General features: G+C 33.3%; 2 protein-coding genes across 7 annotated transcripts in view; one reads left to right on the top strand and one right to left on the bottom strand.

The window, feature by feature from the left end:
• LOC121126249 (protein D2) overlaps positions 1-20,441 on the top strand; it is a 60,285-nt gene extending 39,844 nt beyond the window's left edge. The window contains exon 5 of the mRNA XM_071891715.1: positions 20,431-20,441. The gene's annotated coding sequence lies outside the window, so the exon portion shown is untranslated. The remainder of the gene's footprint in view (positions 1-20,430) is intronic.
• Exo84 (exocyst 84) lies at positions 5,771-19,472 on the bottom strand. Of its 6 annotated transcripts, none has more exons than XR_011782135.1 (12): positions 19,216-19,472; positions 18,975-19,157; positions 18,834-18,913; positions 18,559-18,783; positions 18,417-18,467; positions 17,883-18,024; positions 17,262-17,815; positions 16,868-17,195; positions 16,538-16,794; positions 9,939-10,134; positions 7,469-7,552; positions 5,771-5,976 (listed from the first exon to the last, which is right to left on the bottom strand). XR_011782135.1 is itself a non-coding variant. In XM_040721153.2 (12 exons), exons 1-12 carry the CDS (start codon positions 19,357-19,359, stop codon positions 5,845-5,847), a joined length of 2,244 nt encoding a protein of 747 aa, XP_040577087.1. In that variant the 5' UTR covers positions 19,360-19,472; the 3' UTR covers positions 5,771-5,844. The 6 variants fall into 6 exon arrangements, 4 of the variants coding, with proteins under 4 accessions (XP_040577087.1, XP_071747692.1, XP_040577089.1 ...); XM_040721153.2 differs by having other exon boundaries at positions 10,071-10,134; XR_011782136.1 differs by lacking the exon at positions 18,417-18,467.
• Positions 20,442-20,615: the final 174 nt, after the last annotated feature.

Raw genomic sequence — 20,615 nt, 5'->3', positions numbered from 1 at the left:
ATGGAACAACTTGTCCTAGAACCTCATCATCAACTTCTACAAGGCTTTCCATCACCGTGTGGAGCCTGTGAGTGCTGCTGAGTGACCATATTGAATAACTACTTTCACAAAGGTCGTGTCTCAAAGTTTTGTTTAAAAAAAATTCAAAATTATATACAATATTCTAAAATGAGTTATTCCGTCCACATTTTGCTTCTGAAACCTGTACAATATTATCTATTAAAAAATAGAATAAAAAATTAAATAATGAACAAATAAGAACTCTCGTGCGGACACCAGTGGTGCCGCTATGTTGAGCCCCTAGCCCCCCGAAAAACAAAATATATATTTATTATATAATTATATATATAATCACATGGGATCATAGGATAAGACGTGGTGAAGATGTGAGTGTATACTACAAACGCTTTTTGAACATTATTGCGCTTGGCATGTGCACTCGTGAATTATTGTGCGTCGAGTATAGAGGTGTTTGCCATATTTTTACTATCTGAAAGGGAAAAACTCGTTAAAACGCTTTTTAAACATTATTGCGCTTGGCCTGTGCACTCGTGAATTATTATGCGTCGAGTATAGAGGTGTTTGCCATATTTTTACTACCTGAAAGGGGAAAACTCGTTAAAACAAAAAGAAAGCGACGTAACTGGGGCTGATACTCTTTCGTTTTTTGTTGTACACCAAAAATTCTGGCAAATGAATTTTCCTGCTAATTTCTACTATTTGCATAGAACAATTCGACTGCTTAAAGCTGGCAATCTACCAGAATTGGCCAACATAGGTGAATAGGAGACAAAAAGACATAAGCAGGATAAAAACAGGCCGCATACATCTTTGATGCTGCCCCAGAAGCTCAAGGAGCTAGGATGGGAATTTGTTATGCGTACATCGTAGATTCCAGACCTTGTACAACGTGACCACGACCTGTTCCTGTCTATGGTAAACGCGCTTGGAGGTACAAATTTGACCTCAATAGAGGCCTGTGAAACTTTGTTGTCCAAGTTTTTTGACAAAAATGACAAGGGCTTCTACGAGAAGGGCATTATGAAGTTGAATTCTCGTTGGCAGCAAGTTATCAAAAAGAACGGGGGATTCTTCCCTTAAATCACTTCTCATAAGCCATTGAAATAAAGCGAAAAATGTGAAATTACTCTTTCCCCAGCCTATGAGTGTAAATTGAAGAAGAAAAAAGGTTTTTTTTGTCTGACTGTATTTATAACGCTTTCTTTTCTTTTCTTGTTGCTGTAGTTTTTTTATTTCTTTGCTTTTTTTCAATATTCCCGATGATGTTGAATAAAGTTTAATTAAGGAAATTCTTATCCTACTCTTTTTTTTTTTTTTTTTTTTCATTTTTTGACAAGTACGTAAAAAGAACTTTTATTTCATTATAACAAAATATTGTTATGAAGAAAAGTAGATTTTTAATCTTTGCTTTTTTTCTTCTTTATATAAATACAAGATTTTGTATGTTTTTTTTTTTTTGTCTTTTTGCATATTTAATTGTCATCGTTATATACAATCTTATGAGATTTTATTCAGATAAATCTATTGATAACATGAGCCTCGTCAACACAAAAGTAAGCTTCAATGATTTATCCCCCAATTGACTGTGGATTATAATTGTATCAACTTCATCAAATTATACTTATTTTAAAGATGGAGAAATTGACATATTTTATAGTTAAAAAGGATTATATCACGGCCATTATAAGTCTCTTAAATCAAATAAAGGATCCTTACTAACAGTAAAATTATTGGGTACCTGAACTTATCCCACAAATTTGAATAATAAGCCTAAAATTGAAACAACTATATGAAGACCTGGGATTTTAATCCCAAACAGGTTTATCCCTCAATATCTTGCCAATTATAAGATCTAAATCTAAAAGTATGCTCGGCAGATTCACAAAACTGTATCAAAAAAAATACAAAATCCAGTGAATACCGGGCGCACGCCCAAGGACGTGATATAAATCTTGTGAGTTTTTAACCTACTTTTCTTCTTCTTTTTTTTTTTTTTTTTTTCGGTAATTTGAAAAATAAATTTTCTTTCCCTTAGAAGTTGCCATTATTATTTAATCATTGAATATTGACCTTCTTCGTCTACTATATTCAAAACCAGATGGAACATTCATGTGTGCTCATAAAAGACTCAAGTAAACTTGAGGATGTTCTACGTAGTTATAATTGTAAGTCTTTGTAAGACTCAGAGTAGAATTGAGGATCAACATCGGAGTAATTTTTGATAATATCCTTGTTTATTTCCTTATCTTCTTTCTCCATTGTTACAGCTAATTGTAGTTAATCTAATTAAACATAAGAACATTATTCTTTCTCTCCTCCAAAACAATCTTCAAATTATTAGGGTTACCAAGTTGATCTTAGGTGTTTTTTTTTTTTTTAACAAGCCCATTGTACAGAAAGTTTTCATCACTTATCGAGAGAATAAATTGTTTTAACAGATCCAGTGTCATACTCTCATTTAAATTGGTTCACATTGTCCAAATGGGGTAATTGGAATCGGATTTATTCGGGGGGAAAAAACAACCCTTAAAGTGTTGGACTAAGGGAAGGTTGTCTTCTAGCTATCCGGATTTGAAACCCTATGTGTTGGGGTTGTCTTGGAAAGAGAAAGTACAATATACGTGCACATAACACTGTTGATTCCTTGTGGGCTTCTATTCTCGAGGCAGTGGCAAAAGTAGACAAGGATTTCCTCTGTACTATAGTTGAAGTGCGCAAAAACGCAGAAAAAATGTTGTTTTCAGTTTGCGAACTGAGAACTTAAACTATTTTTTGGTATAAGAGGGGTTCTTTGGATGAATTGGCAGTGGTTTATAAGGGTCCAGGTGTACCCCCCAAGTACTCCAGCAACCTGAGGGTTTTGAACTATTTTTTAGTATTAGAGGGGTTCCTTGGATAAATTGGTCGTGGTTTTTAGCCATCCATCACTACTTTTCAATTATTATTCAACTATATTTTAAAATGCCCTAAGCTATTTATCACCCAGCCCCTCCTTACCAATCCTCTTGACAATTTCTTAGAAGATTGGATTGAATTTAAAAAAATTGCAAGGAAATTATATTGCAGCAATATTACTCACACTTGAAGGTAGTCCCTCCAAATATGTTAAGATATTTGTCATAAAAAATATTATAAGAATTTTAAAGTGTTATTGATCATCATGAAGTTTGAACAAAATACGGGCAATTTTCTTCAGTGTAATTTTCCTCGGCCAATTTTCTTCAGGGCATTTTTCCCCCGCACGGTGGATATGCATTACGTACACAGAACTTAAGGTTAAGAGAAATACATGGCTAGACCATCGGGCTTGCTAGAATTTTCAATCTGATGTATCGTACTGACTGCTGGTCAAGACAGACAGATTTTGACCCAGCACGCAACCATAGTCTATGACGTCACTATTGCTAGAATTTTCAATATAATTTATCGTACCGACTGCTGGCCAGAAATACAGATTTTGACAAAACACGCCACCACTCATCTACTATGGTGTCAATATTAAAAATGTGGGGTGGAAGTCAAACATCAGTCGTAATCTCGTTTTGGTACAACCTTGGATTTAACTATGTACTATATTATGAATGATTTACATACGGTTTACCAAGAGCCAGCAGGACTTCTTATTTATTCCGTGACCAAGAAAATTAAAGAAAAGATCTACTAACGCGCATACATAAAGAGGATAGTAGTTACTTATGCTTTATTCGTATTCTAAATCGTCAAACAGTACCAATTATGCATAATATATGACCTTCCTTTATATTATAAAAAAAAAAATAACGTTGTCACCCTATCAATTTGAAGTATGTTTGAGGGAAGAGTAGTTTAGCTGTCACGACCTTTCATAAATATCAACTGCAAATATTTATTTAAGAGAATCTCCTCTGCGTGAGGCCCCTGGATATACATATATCAAATGGGGCATGAACATTCTTTACTTATATTAGTTTGTTTACAAAACGAGCGAGAGTGGTTTCGTCTTGCAGCAAAATAATACAACTTCACGAATGATAAAAAATTTATTGTTTGTAAATTCAAATTTAATATTTAATATGTATTTGGAGGCAAGAAAAATAAATTAAAAGGCCTTTTCAATTTATTGATGTTGTACTCTGAGACTATATGCTGTCAAACCACCTTCCGGAGATAATATATATCTTTTAGTTAGCTTCTACTGCATTAGAAAATAGCTTAAGCAACTTAAAAATGATTTTTTTTGTGTAGATACCCAAAACTTTAGGGCCGTTGAGCCACCTCTAAATATTTTTCAAATTTGTTGAAACTTTTCTGAAATGTTTTTGTACAAATAGTTATCATTTTTTAACCTAAGCCATTTACTTTTCCAAAAAATTGTCACATTTTACTTATTATCAAGAAGAACGAACTATTGAAATTCAGTCCTGATTCATTCAAATGGAATTACTCAATATTTAGATATTCTCCTCTCAAGAATGAAAAAAAAATGATAAAAAAAAATTATCAACTCATATTCTAAACAACTCTATAAAACATAATAAATATCCTTTTTTTTAAATATGACAACGTGCTCTATGATACATAGCAAACACCTGAGAGATTTCATGAATATGACTAAATTGTTATTTCTTATGTCAAAAATGGCTTATGGATTTCATACAGATTGGCTTTGCTTTACTAATATGGATTGTTGTTTCTTCGATCAAAAGTGACTGTATGGATTACATCTTGTTTTTTACTCGATAAATGGCTTTTAAGTTGAATCAATGTTTCTTTTTAAAGAATATTTCACTCTAAGTTGGAAGACTTTTTGCAAAAGAACATAAAAAGTTCAGCTATAGCATTGTTAGCATGTTTTAATCTTGTTACTCGTAGTCACTAATCAATTATTGACATCAGGGATTTTAAATATATATACTAGTGGTAGTACTCGGCATTGCCCTGAGTAATTAGGCTTTGGCTATAAGACAAAGCTTGCTTTAATAAGAGTGAAGATAACTTTTTCCCAGAAATCCTCAGTGTTACTCACGTTTTTCAAGAGCACACTCACATTTAGCTACAGATTTAATACTTTTGACATTCCCTCCTCAAGAATAAAAAAATAATAATAACAGATTGACAAAAAAAAACAATAATAAAGAGGCCTTATTTTGTTTTACTAAACCTCATCTTAAATCACGTTTATTTTAAATTTTATATAAAGTACTTCCCAATTGTTTTCTTCTTTTTAATATGAGTTGAGCCAAACGCCCGCAAGATTTCCTTTATTTGCATACTCACTTTGTTTCTTTATACCCTCTTGATATATAAATTAGGGAGCACTAAATACAATGCACTCGGTGACATCTTCATATATATTCATAAATTATTTTCTTAAATATTTACATTGCTCTGAATTTGAATCAATGTTTCTTTTTAAATACTTTTTTACGATGATTCGTCAGATTTTTTTTTTTTTTTTACAAAAGAGCAGATATTTCACTTAATCCCCTAATTTCCTTAATGGAACAACATCCTTTTACAATAAGAGTTATTACAACTACCCAAGAGTATACTTACATACAGACAAACTCTGCTTGATAAACAAGAATACTATATACATAAAGAGTATTCATATTTCATCTTATGTTCTAATAAAAGAGACAGAAATAAGGTCGCATTCATTCTGCACTGTGTAAGATCCACAACGAGCCTTTTAGTATGAAAAGGATGTTACAAGTAAAGTAAGAGTGATGCAAGACATGAAAAAAGTACCCGAATAAAGAGAAAGGGATTAAAGGTTTTGATATTCTTTTATAAAATTTATATATATATATAACATATCTTAGTTGAACAAATAAAGTCCACTCAAACGTAATTTGGATCGGAGTATTTTGTCATAATGGGCTTAAGTCCCTCCTTCATCCACGAGTAGGAGACATGAAGCTTTGCGAGCTTTGGACAGTCTGACTTCGTAGCATCCTGATACTTTTGCTCAACCTTGCATAGAAAATTAAATTAATTATGATTAGATTCATTGTAATAGTTTTGTAATATGCTTTGATTTTTTTTTAAACTATGACAATTAGAAGGTATTTTTGGAGAAGAGAAGCTTAGCGACCGTGATGGTTTATTAAATTAGCTGCAAATAGCTATGAAATGAACGAAATTAATATAAGTCAAGCCGCACTTCATATCTAGGAATTACATACTTATCGCAGTTTTTGAGAGCAAGAAAAGTCCACGCTATGGGTGGACTTTTTTAGTACTAAAACCCGTAAACTGGGATTAATTATTTTTCAAAGTCCTCTTTTTCTTTTTTTTTTTTTTTTTAGTATATTTAATGCATCATTAATTTAATTAAATAAGGTATGCCAGACATGACACTAGTAAAATAATTGTAAAAATATATTTTTATAGGGCATTTACTTGATTTTTAATCCAGTTATTTCAATACTGTACAATTTAAATAATCAGAACTTTACCATTATTTTTATTCCAGCAATCTTTTAAATTGCAAGTTTGTATAATAAATAAAAACCAAAAAAATTAAGTCTACGTATCTAATCAAATACTTAAAAGACTATTCCAAAATTATACACTTCTAATATATGAATATTTAGGTATAGTATGAACAAACTTATCAACAACTACAAAAACGATGGATTACCATAATATGTAGTGTATTATAATTTGTTATCATAATATTTGAAGAAAAAAAACCTTGATATGAGGGGGGAGGAGGGTTGTTTGAAAGGTCCGAAAGATCCCACTACTGGTGCGTATTGAAGTTATGTTTAGTTAGTAGAATCTCTTGGGAGAACACACCGCAAATTAATACCCAAACAGAAAGAAATAGACCGATCTGGCTGAAAGTTGGTGTGTGTTCTTCCAAGAGATATTACTAGCTAAACATAACCTCGATATGCACCAAACGACACTCGTATACCGCACTATACAGGGAGTCACAACAATTCCAAACACCGCGTTATACGAAATCTGCTATGTTTGAAACCACATGCGGGGACCCCCTTTAGATAGGATCTACTCAAATGTGGATCCTAAATTCTAGTCGGAGTCTAACAAGGACTTACTTTATAACTCCACAGCGTTAATATCTGGCATTCAGGAGCAAAGAGATTCGTGGTTACACTTTCTAGTTTATACTTTTAATATGTTCTCTCTTCAAGAATGAAATAACTATGAGAACAGCTTTAGAAAATCAAAAAACATAAAAATATCTCCTCCATTATAGTAATATTTTCATCTATGAAAATGACTGCCATTCATGCTTTCCTTCCCTTTTTGAAATAGGCAAAAACCGATATACGGTTTTAAAAAAAAAAAAATATTTGAACATTTGCTCCTTTATTATTCCACTCCAAAAATATATTTTACTCATACCCTAAAAATGCTTAGGATTTACAACACTTATAATCTGGATCCCAGTTTGAACTTGACGGTATAATTGATGATAATAAAATCTACTCACCATTGTTAAGAGTGTATCTAAAAGAAAGGCAGCGTTTCTTTGAATAAACTTAGGATCCGTCTTCTTGAGCCGATCTGACCGTATCTACAAAAAAAAAATACATGGATAAAGACAGGAATATTATACAAATCATTGCAGCTGTATGGATGTATAAAATATATAAAAGTAATTTAATTAAAATTTTCGTAGAGGGAATAGGCACTGTCAAGTCATATTGAGAGTCAAGTTCCTTACTCCAACACTTTTTATATGGATTGCAACATATATTGTATAGACATTGTTATTAGTGGTGGATTTCAGTCTCGAAATACTGACCCTGACATCTGAGACCGCTATGATTTTTGTTGAACCAAACTAATTCGGTCCAAACCAGTGAAAAATTTGGAGTACTTTCAGAAAATATTTTTGCAACATCTAAATGATTGAGTGATATTTTTACCCTTGTAAGGTCTAAATAAAACAACAAATACAGCTAGTAGGTACATGGGAGGGTATAAGTATTTGATCCCTTGGCGGTTTTATGAGTTTGCCCACTTATAAATATTTCCCATGGGATTAAGGACCAGAAACTGACTAGGCCACTCCATGAACTTAATGTGTTTCCTCTTTAGCCATTCTTTGCTTTTGTTACGATGGGCGTCTTCTTTGGGCCATAGCTATGCTGGAGGGATCTAATTTCAGTTCCTGCCCTGAAGGAAGGACGTTATTGCAAAAGATTTCCCAGAGGCCACCCTCCCTTCCATGCAATGAAGTCGTCCCTCCCATTAGCAGAGAAACACCCCGATTCTTGACACTGGGGATGATGTTCCTGAGGTCATACTCAGCAATTTTTTTCTTTCAAACACTTTTTTTAGAGTAAATCTACCATTTAAGTTATTGACTGTTCTTTTCATGTCAAAGTACAAGCTTTCTACACTGTACAATGTGGGGACCCAACCCAAAACCTGTAGTAGCAAGACTAAATGACGAAAAACGAAATTTTTATGTAATTAAGAAAATACAACTTAACACCAATTTGTGATTCGTTTAAATACTATGTATATTCAGCATTATTTTGTATTCAGTATGTCTTCCTTCACAAGCGAAACGATTGACAGTTCCCGACGATGACGACCGTGTCCATGACGTACGACGCAGTCTTTATGGCAGCTTGGAGCGAATCTGAATTTGGATGAAAGGAGAAGCAGACATTATTCTCCCAGACGACCTAATCTGCTGAGGTCGGGGCTAAAGAAGGGCCGAACAGGGGCAGGCTAGATATCAGCGATATTGATGCTGCAGAAGCTTTGGTTCTCCTTGGCTCCTTGGGGCTGTAATGGACTTTTTGTTGTTGTAGGGAGTCTAAATGGAGATGCCAACGGCTTTTGCTGCCTTCTGAGCACTGACACCGGCGCAGAGTAGATTGCACACACGTTGCCTTTTTTGTCGTTGATCTTACATTTTTACACTTAGTAAATAGCCTATAACCAAAGCTATTAAGTTTATTTTGGTTTCGACTGTCATTTGATTAACCTCATAATTAAAAATAACGGGGATAAAGCCGTCATTAAATATATTTTTTCAAGTTTTGGGTCCACACTCTAAACATAAGAGCAGTTTATTTTTCGACTTTTTTTTCGAATTTCGATTACAGCTACTGGAGAAAAGTTTCATTTGTTATGAAAATGATCTAAGTAAAATTGCATTGTTTTACGTAGTCATCTTAAAGCTGCACATCTGGATCAATTAATGAAAAAGGCAAAAACTATTTACTTAAGTCAATAATGATACTAAAAATAAATTTTTAGTTATTTTGTGTTAAATAATTTTGATAAAACATTTTTTAACCTAGAAAAATTGTGAAAAAATGTCATGTATAATATTTTTTACTCTGATTAGATGGGTTGGATGATTATCCATTCTGGTTATTAATTTGTCTTGTTGTATAAATGTACATAGTTTTATCCTTTTTTAACGTACGCAATCTTTTGGTCCTGAATTGCTCTTATCTCGAGAATATATCCTATTTCTATATACTTATTCACGACTCCTATTTATTCATAAATTGGCGAACGAAGTATATTAAGTTCCTGCTTAGTACATTACAAAAAAAAATTAAATAAAATTGTCCTATGGAACAAAAAAAAAAGAAAAAAGTAAGGAAAATTTGATGATCCCCCTATAGCACGCATCCTTTTTTTTTACACTTTCTGTAAGGATAAAAAAATTTTGTTATTTTCTCTTTTTCCCTCCATAGGGTAGCTTGAGTAAAAACTTTATTAATGTTTATAGTTTAGAGTAACGTCTATCATCATATATTAACGTAAAAAAAAATCATTAATACTGTATTTTAATCCTTATTGATGAAGTAAAGAAATATTTTCTCCTTGTTAACTTTGAACAAGATATTTTTTTCCTAACCATGACATAATAGAAAAATACAATTTTGCATAGGTAATTTTCATACTCTATGACAACTTTTCCGCACTACCTGTAATCGAAAGTAGAAAAAGTTGGAAATAATTTTCTTCTATTGTACATGTGTCCAGATTCAAAAATAGTTGCATGTATTTTTTGAATCTTTTTCTTATAACACTACAAAAGAAAGTATGATAATCCTTACTGCCTGTTCGATATGACGTAAATGGGAGTGGAACACATTGACCAGACTTTCATTGATGAGAGATCTGAAAAGGGTAAAAAAAGGAACATGAGACTTTTAAAAGTAAAACATATAAATCATGATGCTCAAACATAGTAGTATACTAAGTAAAATATCATGGCAATAACTTTGCATTAATTTAAATATTTAGTCCTTTAATGTCTTATTATAAAAGTATTGTTTATATGCATAAAATATATGTCTTTCAATACGATTTATGGCTTTATTTCTTATTAATCTGTTTTTTATTATAAAATTTAATTATATAAATTAAAAGCAAGTATATATGATTAATTATTATGTATATAAACTGGATTTATGTTGCTACGCTATAATTAAATCACGGAGTGCTCGTATTTTAACAAATTATAATCATTATGAATGATGATACCATTAAAATCTATCTATAGACTATTTTTTGAAATTAAATGAACAACAAAGATGATGCTGTCAAAGCTGACGGAAGAGTGATGGATGATGATGAGAATATGATTCCTTTCAAATAGAATAGAATTAAAGTTTCTAAAGAGAGAAGGCAAAAGCGAGACATATGGTATCCCTGAATCAAAACCTTGTTAATATCAACTCCTTGCTAATATCAACTCCCTGTTATATAATTTTGTGGGGAGAAAATGATTTTGGGGATCCCCGGAAAATGCTGGACGTTTATTATTTAGATTGTGGAAATCAATATGACGTCAATTATATTTAATGTAGATAAATTCTTAATCTTTCACACAGTTTTTTTTTTTAATCCGTTACTTCGATTAATCGCACCATTCGCTAAAAAAAATAAGTCATCTCAAGATAGCCTTCAAAATCACGGATAGGGTGTAATGGATCGAATAAAAGTTATAATGGACTTTAAAACATTTACTTATCTATTATCTAGTAGAGTTTCAAAAAAATTTGTTCATGTCACGTACATCATTTTCAATCCGACAATAGGACCTTCAATCTTTATTACCACACAATATGAAAGTACTTTCCCTTAATTTGTAACCTTTCTTTTTTTCAATAACTATCATTTATTGTCTGGAGAGTGTGATATTCTTAAACCCGAATTTTATATGATATAATTCAATTGCATGTATTTAAAAAAATCATCTTTTGCACAATACTGTACTCTGTAACTCATTAAAATTTCATTGAATTTTCTTGTTGTTGTAGAAAGTTATGTTTTTTTATTGAAATATAATAATGATTATATCACAGATTTTGGTATAAGAAAAACAGGCGTGAAATTTCGATGATAAATGGGTCAGAACTTCTTTAACATTATCTATTAGATAACTTATTGGTTTAATAGGATAAAATAGAACTTTAAATTTTTTGTAACATACCTAAATAAAGAGGAGAACCTTCTCCATTTAAAATATAGGCTCCTCCGTCTAAAATGTAACACTTTTTGAAAATTACAAAAATTGCTATCTTGCAAAAAATATCATAAAATTTGGATAATTTAATTGATAAATATAATTAAAAGACAACTTATTTTCATTCTCAATCAATATAACCGCCTTTTACCTAAATGAACAATTACATCCAGGTGGGGAACTTATCACAGCAGTTATTTACAAAGCTCGGGTCTAGGTTGTCTCAAGAGTGATGAAGATGTCCTTCAGTTGGTACTTTAGTGTGTATCGGACTCCTGAAAGCTTCCTTTTGAGGTACCCAAAAATACTAAAATCCAGGAGGTGTTGAGAGGTCAAGAGTTTTGCTTTTTAAGCTCGTTGAGTAGGATTTTGCACCGGGTCACACGCTATACTCGATCCAAAGGCTTCAAATCCTGACGCAGAGTTCTCTTGTTAAGGTTTAAGTCTTGCATCACATAGCGGCGGATGGTGGTCTGGCTACTGTCAAATTCACAAGTAAATCCATTTACGGTCAACTTGCCTCTTCTACCTTCTATTGTGCCTTGCATTGCCTTAGCCGTTAATTTTTGTCTCTTTGGCCTTAATGTGAACCTTGAGGAATCTTTTGGTGTGATTCTCACGGTCACCAGGAAAACACTAGAGATGTTATAACCCAGCACTTTAGCGATCTCTGATGGTGATATTCCATGCGCTGATATCTTCAGTATTGCAGCTCTACAATCTACATTGCTCCATTTTTATGAGCTTTTACCGACAGTCTTAGGAACTGTCCTTCAGACTATCAGTACTAAAACTGATTAAAACAAGAAAAATTAACTTGAGTTACGTCATCAAGGACCAAACTTCATAAGTTTTAGGACTGATAAACAGGACTGGACTGGACTGAGACTGCCCAGAAGGGACTGCAGTTTTCAGTTCTTATTAAGGACCAATGATGTAAATCCGGTGTGTCTTTCAGCTGGCCTGTTAATTTGTCAATATCATTAAATTCCTGAGTAGTGAACCTCCTTTCCTAAATAGAGTCATTATATTCAAAACATGTTTGAACGTTCGTGTGTGATCATAAAAGACGGAGCGTAACCCTTGGACTCAGAGTTGCATTAGGGACCAAGATCGGAGTCATTCATGTAAATGTCCTTGTTTACATCCTTTTCTCCTTCCTCTCTTGTCGCAGCTGATTCAACCTGATATAATGAAACGTAATGAGATTATTATTTCTCTCCTGCAAAACATTCTTCAAATTGCAGGGTTACCATGTCGATTTTCGGTTTCTTTTTTTTAACATGCCACTTCTACATTGGAATTTTATCTTTGCTGAGGACTAAGACAACATTAACCACGACTGGTTTTTTTATCCTCTCTAAACCTCGACTCTCAAATAGGAAAATAAAAAATTGAAAAAATGATTTATAACTAGTCTGCTGTATTTTTCTTGTTGCCAACTGTTAATGATTATTTAGACAATAGATATTATATACATTGACTTGATTATTTTATAAAAAATAAGTATCAATAAGAAAGAACAAAATGACAAGAATTCTACACAAAATTGATATAAATGTATATAAAAATCCAAATCCTATTTAATACCACTTTTGAGATTATAGATTGTAAAGTCAGCCGCTTTAATTCATACCAGATTCAGATTAATGAAAACAGCTGGTTTGCATAACGCGGTGCTTGGAATACTTCCGACTCCCCGTAGAGTGCGGTATATTCCCGTTATATCGCGTTTTGTTATAGTATGATAAATTGTGAATAACTATATATTGAGTTAATCAAGAATGAGTTCGTTCATACTATGCCTGTATTCATATAATAAAAGTGTATAATTTGCATAGGGGGAAGTATTCTGCAAGTATTTGACTTGGTACCTAATTAATATTTATTAACACTAGAACGACGAGGGTATCATTTTTGATAGCCATTTGGAATTCAATGAAATATTGTGAGAAATTTCTTGATTGTATTTGTTCAAAAGTTCTTGAATTTTCATAAATCATTATATTAACCACAAAAAAAAAAGCAAAATTAAAATTAGTAATGGTTTGATTGATATAGTGAATATTATTTCGACAGACGTGGGTATCATATTTGACATCCAATCATTTCAAATAATCTTTTTGTTCTACAATTATGTTTGTACGAAATCAAGCAAGTTTAAACAAGAATGAACAACTCTAGAAAGGAATGTTGTACCTTCCTTGTATAAATATAACATATTTTCCTGAATTAACCATTCTGTTTCCACCTTTTATTGTCCAAGAAAAAAAAATCCATTGAAGAAATAGAACATTATCTTGTGTCCACATCGTACTCCAATTCAGAAGGTATTTAATTCAAATTGGAAGCAGATGAAGAATATGACCAACAACCTCAATCAAGTACATCTGATTTTTATTACTATGCTGAAGTTTTTGAGCAGCCTCTTCCCATATAATCTTGTTGAAAACCTTTATTAGTTTTGGTAGGCGCCATATGCATTTGTTTACGACTAATTGGCATATTCAATGTTTCAAAAGTGCTGGGATACACTTAAGTGACGACTCAATTCCCGTTTACTAAGCAAGAGAGATTTATCCACTTTGACATTTGTTCCGCAAGATCACAAATACACCAAAACAACAAGTTGGATCTTGATTTCAACGCTATGGGATCGATTAGTCGAAAATTGTAAGTGAGAGTACGGCCCATGTAAAATATTAGTATTGATGAGCAGCTATTCACAACAAAAGCTAAATATCTATTTACACAATATATGGCTAAGAAGCCTGATAAATTTGATATGAAAGTTTGGTTAGCAGTATTTTAGGAACTATGAATAGTTGTATCAAAGAAATAACTCATGAAAAAAAGGCTTCCAAAAAACCACTAAACTCAAGATCGAATCAAAAATCAAAAAAAAAAAAAATGATAATAATAATTAATTTTAAGCGCTATTGACAAAAATATGAGTGAAAGTTTCAGATGGACAAAAAACGTTACCAGAATCAATTCAGTATTACAGGTGTGCGCGTCTAAAACTGAACACTCTGAAATTTTTTAAAATAGTTAAATAATTATATAATTGTTAAAGTGGTCGACGAATCAATTTATTTAACATGACAGATGAGAGTCTTAGACACATGTATATTCAATATAGCCGCCCATGTTCTCCACTATCAACTCCAGCCTGGACCAGAACTTGCTGCATGATATGGCGATGAAGCTCTGGTCGAGGTTGGTTCAGGCATTCTTGAGAGAAGACTTCAGCTGATCCTTGGACTTGTATTGGACTCCCGACAGCATCCTCTTTAAACGCCCAAACACTACGAAGTCCAGCGGCGAACAATCAGGCGAGTGAGGCGGCCAAGAATTCCGATCGAAGAAGGCCGGAGTCTCGATCTGAAGAACTCTTGGGTAAACTTGCTAGTGTGGCAGATGGCACCGTCCTGCTGCCACCAGGACCTGAAGTTGGCGATGTGCCTTCCAAGTGAGAGCATATTTCCTTCGGACCCACATACGATGTGCCGTTCCTTACCCACATACACCAAGTCATCATCCCAGCACCGAGAGACTCCGTCGGATAAAATCCGGTGTCGTTGGCCACCATCTCGGTTAGGCTGAAGGGCGTCTCATCACTGAACAACACGACATCGGCTGACTTTTAGTTAAGCTTGTTGAGAATAATCTTCGACCTTGCGAGGCGTTTTTCCTTGTCTACAGGCTTGAAGGCTTGACGAGGGGTTCCCTTGTAGACCTTAAGGCCAAGATTTTTCTGCACTAGCCGGTCCATGGTCTTTCTGCTGACGTTAAACTCCCTGGAGAAGCCGGTGACCTTGCCTCTCTTGTCATCGACAGACTTTTTCAGGGCAGCAACCATTTCGTACGACCTTCGAGGCCTTGACTTAGATCTTGTGGTCACCTCAGGAGTCCCTTTGGTTACCACGCTGTAAACGGTGGTGCGGTGCAGTTCAGAAGCTTGTCAATTTCAGTGGGAGTTTTTCCCCGCGCAGAAAGTTCCAAAATTGCGACTCGACGTCTCTCCATATTATCGGCTGTTGTTTCACTGTTGCTATTTAGATTTTGCTGGAGTTTTGTTTATAACTAGTCAAGACCCTACCCTCGAAGTATAAACTCAATAAAATCACGAATATGTGGATGGCGTAAAATTTAAAGGAGTGTTCAGTTTTAGATGCGCACATCTGTATAATGAAACTACGTATGTATTGATATTTTAGATCAAATGGACATAATTTATTAAACCAAAAGGTATTTTCGCCAATGTGATCAACAAGTTTTCTATAATATTTTGGATTTAGCAGGTATAAATGCTGTTATCTTGTACAGAGGAGTGACGGTTAATCTCAAATTAGCAACCACAAACAATTAAAAATATTAAAAAATAAATGGGTATTATTTTTGATATCCACCGTCGTTTAAGGGGTCGTTACCATCCGTCGTTCTAGTGATAATAAATTATGCTACGTAATTGTTGCTTTCAATCAGTATTGGTAGTTTTAAACATACAAAAACCGCGTTCCACGATCAGATTAGTGGTTAAAGGAAATTTGAAGTTGGCTAGAACTTCTGAAGTTCTGTTTGACGGATGAATCTTATCATCACTACCACTGATTATACGTCTAACGGTAAAATATTTTTTTTTTTTTTTCCATAAATTAGACTGTCACTAAATAAGGAGGATAATATGATTGACTGTTTACATTTAATTTTCAAGATAGAAAGAGAAAGTATGACGTGCGGGCAAACTTATACAATGTACCCATAGAGAAAGAAATACATGAATGTACCCATCAAAACTTTATATGAATTGAAAATTCGGCCAGTCTCATAAAATCCCTTAATTTGAAATTATCCATTAAGTCGAGATTCTACTGTATTACCACGTGTCAGTTCTAAATTTATATGTTAAAAAAAGTCTGGAATGCCAACAGTCAATTCAATAATGATAAAAGAATAGACATTTTAGGAATATTATTAAAAGTAATCGCCAAATAAAGGAAGTTTTATCAAATATAAATCATAAATTGAGAGAAAAAACACTAATCTTACCGTAGAGACGCATTATATAACTTAAGTAGATTCTGAGCAAAGCTTAGATATGCTAATGAAAATGAAGCAGTATTGGTTGTAAGAGAGATATAGCAATCATCAAAAACATAGGCGCGAATAGATGAAATCCCCGCCTTAGACATCTCGGATAGGAATTTTTCTTTTCCCGAATGATTGAAACAGTTAATGGGCTCCCATTTATCATCCTGAGCCCGAAGTTTAACAGTTTCAACATGCTTATCACGATGTTCACAAATCTGTAATGATACGCAAATTGTAGGTTTTTTTATTATTCATAATTAATTAATATGTGAAAAAGTTATTACTTACTGTTCGTTCTACATTTTGTCTAATTCTACCGTCAATTAAAAATGTGACATCCAGTCCTTCATTTTGAATATTAGCAGCTTGATCTCGGAGAAATTTGACACAGTCGGCAACTGTTTCCAAAGGCGTTTGTGGTGCAAATATTAACCTATCAATTTTACTACAAAATTGTTCAACCTCTGTGTCCATCCAAACAATCAGAGAGGATGTTTTAGCGTAGGATTCGTTAAAGCACTTGTTAAATTCTGATGAGGTTTCTTTAATATTAGAAAAAAAGTTCATTGACAGTCGCTTGAGGTACATCACAGTAGGAGCTTCAAACTTTGCGTTTCTATAAATTAAAGGTTATCAATTATCGGATTTGATGCGTGCAAATATAAAAGCCCCTTCTTCTAACCTGATAGTGTTGGTCAATAATTTACGACGATGCTCCAAAAATAAATTACAAGCTTGAGAGGATCTTCCAAGTCGAATTAAAAGTTGAACAGCTTTTCGAGCGGCTTTAGGCCCACATTTCTTGCCGTCCAACTCTGACTGAAGAACAGTCAGTAGAGCTTTTGTCTTGGCATCCAATTTCGTCTTAGCTTCTCTTACAAGAGGAAAGTTAATATTTGCCAAACAGTACTCCTCTCCTTTCAGAATAAGATCCACTGATTCTTCAAAATCCCTTTGGGCAATTAAAACCTCAATATCATCAGGAGCTTCAGTTAACCATTCCGGAATAACATCCTCTCCATCTAGAACAATCGTTTCCGAGACTTCATCTATGGTATTCATTTGGCTTTCATCATTTTCATCTTCCTCTTTAAAAGGATTTTTTGAGGAGTCAGGTGAAGAATAGTCGTCTTTATCGATTGACCTATCCCGTTGAGTAATTGTGTCGGACCGTTTGAGAGCTGCAGTATTTTGATGTCGCATATTTTTGACAAAATCAAAATTTTTCATCCAATCCTAGATCAAAAATGACGTATGGGAGTACTCAAAATCATTTGTGTCGAGTATAAATTAAAAATCCTACTTGTTTTGCGGATGTATTCGCACATTGAAATAATCTAGTAAAAGGAAAAACAAGTAGCTTAAATGCATATTTAACGCCTCCAAGATCCTTTACATTGACAACAGCCAAACTGTCCAATTCATAAAAACATGAGAACTTGAATCTAAAATGTATAAGAATAAATACATCATTTTGGCAGAACCTTGATTGCTCTATCATCAAAAGACGAGCCACAAAGAAATCAAACACATTGAAACGCCCCTTTTTAATAATAGAAAAAAAAGGTTGAAACATTGTTTGATTTTGTAGAATAAAGCAAAGCTAAATGCTCATTATTTCGCATAACATGATAATAACAATGATTAGATTTTTGGAGTAAAACGGTTAGAAACAAACTATTAGTAGATAGACAATATACAATAACTTATTATAAGTACGAGTATCTTTAAGCATTAGATCATAGAAAAGCCCTATAAATCCTGAATTAATAAAGCTAGCAGGCTATATGATAGAAATCACATCCCACAAAAATATGCGAGTATAATTAGACCAAACCTATACTTGTATCGTATAATATCCTCAAATCTTTTTTTTCTGCTCTTAGAACTAAAAATGTATTATAAAAGTATAAAGTTATGAAGAGACAAAATCCAATTCCAATTGTGATACAACAAAATAATGAGTGGCTCAAAATTACCTAACAGGTCCTCTCACGTTCGCAAGCCAAGTCGCTACCATGAATCCATCATTCATGAGATATCCATGGACACGATGCATTGCTGTATTGTCAATGGGCTCCATTTCAACCAAATCACCATCATAAATTAGGTATCTCGTGGGTACATCCGTTATATGAGAACAAGCTTCAACACGCTCAAGTAGCTCGTAAAGTTTCTTACGCCCCTCTTCAAATGCGGATCGCCTAGGAAATAATTATGTACTTAAGATATGGAATAAGCTTTAAGAACATACATTTGCTTCTGTTTATTGATTTTTTCTGCTTCTGTATCCGGTTCCACGATGGGCTTCTCTGTCTCATTAAAAATAGGAACCTATGATCATGAAATATTAAAATTTAAATTATGATTATTGTTCAGAAGAATAATGAATAACCTTATCTCCAAGGATACTTGTCTCTGCAAGAGCAGATAAAATGTTTCGCTGCTCCGTGATCATATGCGACAACTGATACATTTCAGATTCCAAAAATGAAATCTCTCGAGCAGTTTCGATAAATTGCCGATAGTTTTGATACACATTCTTTTTAAGCAGAGAGTGCGTGTCTTCACTAAGGCTCTGAAAAGTAATTAAATTCCTCATTAAATCCCTCATTCTCAATAAACATGATATAAACCTTGATATTGGAGCGTTGCAAAAGAAGTTCATGGCCACCCACACACCTCTGAGCAATTTCCTTGACATAACGATCCGGATCATAGTCAGAAGCTCCTAACTTACGACGTAGGAGTCCTAAATCACTCGTTGTGTCCCCACTCATTCTCCGTCCGTGTATTCCGAGAAATGATAATAAATTCCTTCACCATGGAAATTAAGTGTTCCAGAGAGAGTCAAGATTGAATATATGTCATCCTTGTCACTCAGCTGGAAAGAGAGTGAAAGAATCAAGATCCTCTTATTTGATTGGATATGACGTCATTGTTCATTGCTAGGAAAGGGGGAGGTTTTAGTGGGTTGTCAAAGTATTGTGGCTTTTAACATTTATTATATAGCTAGACTCTATTTTTTGAAATATTCTAGCCACTACATATTATGCAGTAGTTCGTGATACCATATCAAGACATCATGGAGAAAGAAGTATATTTCTTTCTCTATCCTCGATGTATATTATTTATGTCGTGTACAAGTTGCGATTTTGTACAAGTTGTAACCAAATAATGAGATGAATCATTTTAATTGAAGGATTGCCAGTACTTGGACTGAGAATAATTTGATTATTCAATGAATGATTGATATATTAATATTTTTAGTTTTGACTATTTTAATACAAATTACTCAAATATAAGTATTCTGTATTTACTCATAAAGACATAATAACGATGTCATTTGAATATATCAAAATGAAAATCAATCAATAGTTGATAATTAGTATGACTAATGTTGTAAATTAAATAATGTATTTTAAGACAAAGAAATTGCAATTGGTATAATGGGCTTATACAAGATGTCATTTGTACAGATATCGCAACTTGTACACAAAATATATATACATATATATATAACTGATCCTGAATTTAGAAACAATAAAATATATAGTGTAGAAATTGTGATTTTATAAACTATAACTTGTATAAGCAATCCGAGAGTGTTGGGACGCCTCCAAGCTACATAAAAAAGGTAATTCATTACTTCTCCTATCAATATTGGTGTGAAAAATATAAAAAAGATCAAAGTATGAAACATACGCATACTATGCTTAACAAGTCGAAGTCTATATAGCTCGGAAGAGAAAAATTGAGGTGCATTGTACTAGCCTACTCTGGATATGGCTCTTTTTAGCACACTTAAGCAAGTGGAAGGACACAAGCTCAACGGGCAATGTATGTATGGAAGAACTGCTAAGTGCAGACCATCTCATCAATAGATGCCCCGCCTTATTTTACAAGAAACATCAAGCAATGAATGAGGAAAACAAAGAATTTCGTAGTTTAGAATTTATGAAATGTAAAAAAATAAAAAATATTATTGAACAAAATTTTAGTGTAAACTAGATTTTAGAATGTGCTGTAGTGGCAC

The sequence above is a fragment of the Lepeophtheirus salmonis genome, chromosome 11 (genome assembly GCF_016086655.4).
Source record: "Lepeophtheirus salmonis chromosome 11, UVic_Lsal_1.4, whole genome shotgun sequence".
Lineage (NCBI taxonomy): Eukaryota > Metazoa > Arthropoda > Copepoda > Siphonostomatoida > Caligidae > Lepeophtheirus > Lepeophtheirus salmonis.
Note: the sequence above shows the minus strand (reverse complement) of the source record. Positions and strands in the feature narration are given on the sequence as shown.

Bases quoted from the DNA above. Each gene is read 5' to 3' on its own strand.
- Exo84 (XM_040721153.2), bottom strand. From the start codon at position 19,359: ATGAGTGGGGACACAACGAGTGATTTAGGACTCCTACGTCGTAAGTTA. The intron at 18,784-18,833 runs GTATGTTCTTAA...ATTATTTCCTAG, and splicing joins ATCAATAAACAGAAGCAAAT to GCGATCCGCATTTGAAGAGG. The intron at 18,025-18,416 runs GTTTGGTCTAAT...TATACATTTTAG, and splicing joins ATTATACGATACAAGTATAG to ATTCAAGTTCTCATGTTTTT.